This window comes from Sphaeramia orbicularis, chromosome 14, assembly GCF_902148855.1.
Source record: "Sphaeramia orbicularis chromosome 14, fSphaOr1.1, whole genome shotgun sequence".
NCBI classification, from domain to species: Eukaryota; Metazoa; Chordata; class Actinopteri; order Kurtiformes; family Apogonidae; genus Sphaeramia; species Sphaeramia orbicularis.
The window spans coordinates 3,032,145-3,036,596 of NC_043970.1; the positions used below are offsets into that span (position 1 = coordinate 3,032,145).

Genomic DNA, 4,452 nt, shown 5'->3' on the forward strand with positions numbered 1-4,452 from the left:
CAAATCAGTTGTATTCTTTTTAAATGGCTCTAATCTGCAATTTACCCTGAGTCCATTAACTGAAGAATAAATATAAATAAATAAATAAATAAAATACAATAATCTATGGCACACAGACAAAACAATACTTCCTTCAAAGAAAAGTCACGTCTTGTAGAAACAAATGTAAAAATTTTACTGAATTAAAAACTAAAAATACATTAATCCTCTGTGATGCTCACTTGTCTGAGGCTGAGCCTGATACCTGGTGGTGTCTCATCTTTTGTACAAGTTCATCAATGTTCGGGGTCAGGCTCTGAGCTGAGGAAATCCTCAGGATTGAGTGAAGGTGTTCATCAGTAAGATGGCTCCTGTGTGATGTTTTGTTTAGCTTCATTAAAGAGAACAGTTGTTCACACAGGTATGTGCTGCCAAGCATAGAGAGCGTCTGAGCAGCTTGGATGCGCAGCTGGGGCATTGTGTCGGGGATGAAACGTGCAAACTTAGCAGCACCCACTCTGTCATATTTTTCCTTCAGTGTGTCATTGCACTGAAGCTCAGTCAACTCCATTTGTAGGTTTGGTGGTGCGCTTTCCACGTCAACTGCGAAAGGATTGCAGAGCAGTTCAAACCTGCTTTTTTGGGCTTCAAAGTCAGCAAATCGGCGTCGGAAGTCGGCGGCAAGTATGTTGAGTTTATCAGCAAACTATGCACTTGGGAACACAGCAGTAGAGAGCTTCTCTTTCATGGTCTGGCACCTGTAAAGTGGCTCAAGTTTTCTTTCCACATCTGCGTCTCCCACAGACTCAGCTTGGTTTTAAACGCCTTCACTGTACTGTACATATCAGAGATGACACGCCTCCGTCCCTGCAGCTGCAGGTTCATCACATTCAGATGGCTCGTGATGTCGCACAAAAACACCATTTCACACAGAAACGTTTCATCTTGGAACTCTGTCGTGTCTTTCCCTTTGCTTTCCATGAACAGACAGATCTCCTCACGCAACTCGAAACATCTTTGCAGCACCTTTCCCTGGCTTAGCCATCGCACCTCTGTGTGATAGGCAAGTCACCATACTCTGTATCTAACTCACCCAGAAATGTCTTGAACTGGCGGTGATTTAAACCTTTGGCTCTAATGAAGTTAACTGCCCACATCATGGTGCTCATTACATGGTCCATTTTCAAGGCTTTGCCACACAACAACTCCTGGTGTATTATGCAGTGATAAGCTGTCAGCTCATCTGTGACGTTTTCCTCCCGCATCCTCTCACGCATCCTTGCCACCAATCCACTCCTGCGCCCACACATCGCAGGTGCTCCGTCTGTTGTCCGTCCCACGAGTTTTTCCCAAGGCAGCCCCATCTCATTTACACATCTGGATACCTCTTCATACAGATCTTGTCCTGTAGTTGTGCCATGCATAGGACGTAATGCCAAAAACTCTTCTGTTATGCTCAGGCTGGAGTCCACTCCCCGGATGAAAATTGACAGCTGGGCAATGTCAGATGTGTCGGTGCTCTCATCCACAGCAAGGGAATATGCGATGAAATCTTTTCCCTTTCCCACAAGCTGTTCTTTTAGATTGGTGGAAAGCTGGTTTACACGTTCAGCAACAGTGTTCCTGCTCAGGCTCACGTTTGAAAATAGTTGCCTTTTGTCTGGGCACACTGCGTCACAAACTTTAAGCACACAGTTTTTAATAAACTCTCCCTCTGTAAATGGCCGGGCTGATTTTGCGACCTCTTCTGCCACAATAAAACTTGCCTTGACAGCAGCCTCACTTTGTGATGTGGCTTTTGTGAACAGAGCCTGCCGGGACTTAAGACCTCATTTTAATTCTTCCACCTTCTGTAGCCTTTGTTCCGTGTCCATATTCTTGTCTTTGTCTGTGTGTTTCTTAGAAGTTTCATGGTGCCGTCTTAGATTATATTCTTTCATTACAGCCAAACTTTCTCCACACAGAAGACACACAGGTTTGCCTTTTACCTCCGTGAACATGTACTCTGCCTCCCACCTGGCTTGAAACCCCCTGTTCTCAGCGTCCACCTTCCATTTAGCCATTTTTGGGGAGGGGGTAGCTAAAAGTTGACATCTGCTCTGACTGCTGATGAATAATGAAGCCGAGGCCCACTTGCTGCGCTGCAGTGAGTTCGCGGGCTACTATTGCATTGTGGGGAATGTAGTATTGGCTGCCACCCGCGGGCCAGTTCTAATACTTATCAAAAATCATCCCGGGGGCCATAGATAATCCATTTGCGGGCCGGATCTGGCCCGCAGGCCTTGACTTTGACATATGTGGTCTATGTCCTTAACAACTGCTGCACAGTCTTCTGGTACAAAGGCTTCTAACACAACAGGACTGTTTGAAGCAAACTCATGAAGTGAAGCCTGTGTTCTGCGTAGCAAGTCAATGGCTTCAGCATCTGTCGACATGGAGTGAAGACCGTCATCGACGTAGAAGTTCCTTTCTACAAAGTACACAGCGTCGGTTCCACCTTCTTGTGCACCCTCTCTGATAGCCCTCCTAAGACAGTATATGACAGGATTAGTGGATCAACAGTTATTTATCTTTTTATATCAGTAAATGATGACAGTTGCAGGTGGATGTTTGGGTCTTTATGGGTTCAAATGCTCTGGGTGAATTTCATCCAGTCATGCAGTGTCTGAACAGGTTTTTACAGTGGAAGGTAAGAATGGATGCTGTAGTTTGTCTGGTTTTTACATTTTATTTCTTGCAGTTATAATTCTACATAAACACTGGTGTCTGAAACAGTACAGAGACAAACAGCTTACAATGATCTAGTCCAATGTTAAGTCTGACACTGCCTTGAGCTTTGTTGTTTCTGCAGCGCTGTAATGAGCATACATCTTTATTTGTCAGTGTCCTTATTAAGGTACAATAAGAAAATGAAATATGCACACAGAATTAAATCAGTACTAAATGTCTTCCACAGATAAAAGTCAGTGTTCAGTGTGACCTCTGTTTAGATTTAATACATCATCAGCTCTCCTGTGTTCAGTGTCTGGAAGGTTTCACGTATATTCCACTGACCTTCATGCAGAACATCCCAGAGTTATTCTTAATGCTTAGACTGTCTTGTGTCCTTTTCTCTGTCAAGAAGATCCCGTGCAGATTCTATTATATACATGTATTCTTTTGTCTGAAATGTATTTTTCTTTTTTAATGCTGTTAACGTATTTCCTGTATATTTTTATTGACAGAATGAGACATGCAGGTGTGGTCAGTATAACCTGCATTGTATTGTACATCTATACTTTCTGCAGTGGTGTAGTCCAGGGTATACGGTGGTATATGGACTAAACCTACTTATTTTTCAGTCATTGCGTATACGCACTTCTAAGCCCCCCTAATGTGCACCATTCAGTAGTATCTGAGCCAAATTGCCCATTTTTTCCCTTCGCATGGTGAAGCCATGACCCACCCTACTCTACCTCTAATTGGCTAGTACTTGGTACCTTCACTGACTAGATTGACTAACTTTAGGCATGAGGACTGATGAGCCAATCAGAGGCAGAGTAGGGCGGGTCATGTCGAGGAATACATTGCTAACTTAGCTCCAGAGCCAGGGCTCTGCTTAGCACTGCCCACCTCTAGAATCTGATTGGACACCTCAGGTGCCAGTGCCACCCCAGTTGATTGACAGGTCACTGCACGTCTCGTTGAAAGATGCGCAATTATTACCTCTGCCAAGGAGGTTATGTTTTTACTGGCATCTGTGTCTGTGTGCAAGATAACTCAAAAAGTTATGGATGGAATTGGATGAAAATTTCAGGAAATGTTGATACTGGCATAAGGAACAAATGATTAAATTTTGGTGGTGACCGGGGGGGCACTGATCTGCTTTGGTGGAGGTCTACGCTCTCCGAATGCTTTTCTAGTTGGAAATGCAAAAAAGAAAGGCAGAATAAACATCTTTCCAATAAGTGACACATATCAAGAGAACCTACTTTCATGGAATACATAACTCTGACGTAAGTTTTAAGGTGGTTTCAGAATGAGTCACTTTTAACCTACTGGACATAGGACTGCACATTTAGAGGAGAAGAAATTTTGTCGCCATTAGTTCAACTTTGAGTAGGCTAACGTTATGAGAGGCTAACGTTATCCTATGTTTGCCTCATGTTGAATACATTTTCATTCATGCAGCCGCTTGTGTGTCCAGTAAAACCTACAAACTGCTCCTGATCAAGTCGTGATAATTTTATAATCGTGAGCAAATACTACTGATGGATTTTTGGGTAAAGTAAATGGAGTAGTCTGACATGTCACTGTTTCTAAAATGGCGTTTTTCTGGACTACTTTAAAAAATAAAACTAAAAATTGAGAGTCTCCAGGGACCACTACACCACTGACTTTTTGATGCTGGCTGTCTAATGTTGGAAAACACCAAAGGCCCACAACCCACTGAAAACAGGTTTGGGACCCACTTTTGGGTCGTGACCCACCAGT

General features: G+C 43.4%; 1 protein-coding gene across 1 annotated transcript; it reads right to left on the reverse strand.

Moving 5' to 3' along the window:
• Nucleotides 1-217: 217 nt before the first annotated feature.
• LOC115433281 (general transcription factor II-I repeat domain-containing protein 2-like) lies at nt 218-2,042 on the reverse strand. The gene is given in 3 exon segments (XM_030154598.1): nt 218-741; nt 744-1,043; nt 1,046-2,042. Coding segments are annotated over 3 exon segments (1,821 nt in total).
• Between the last annotated feature and the right edge of the window lie 2,410 nt (nt 2,043-4,452).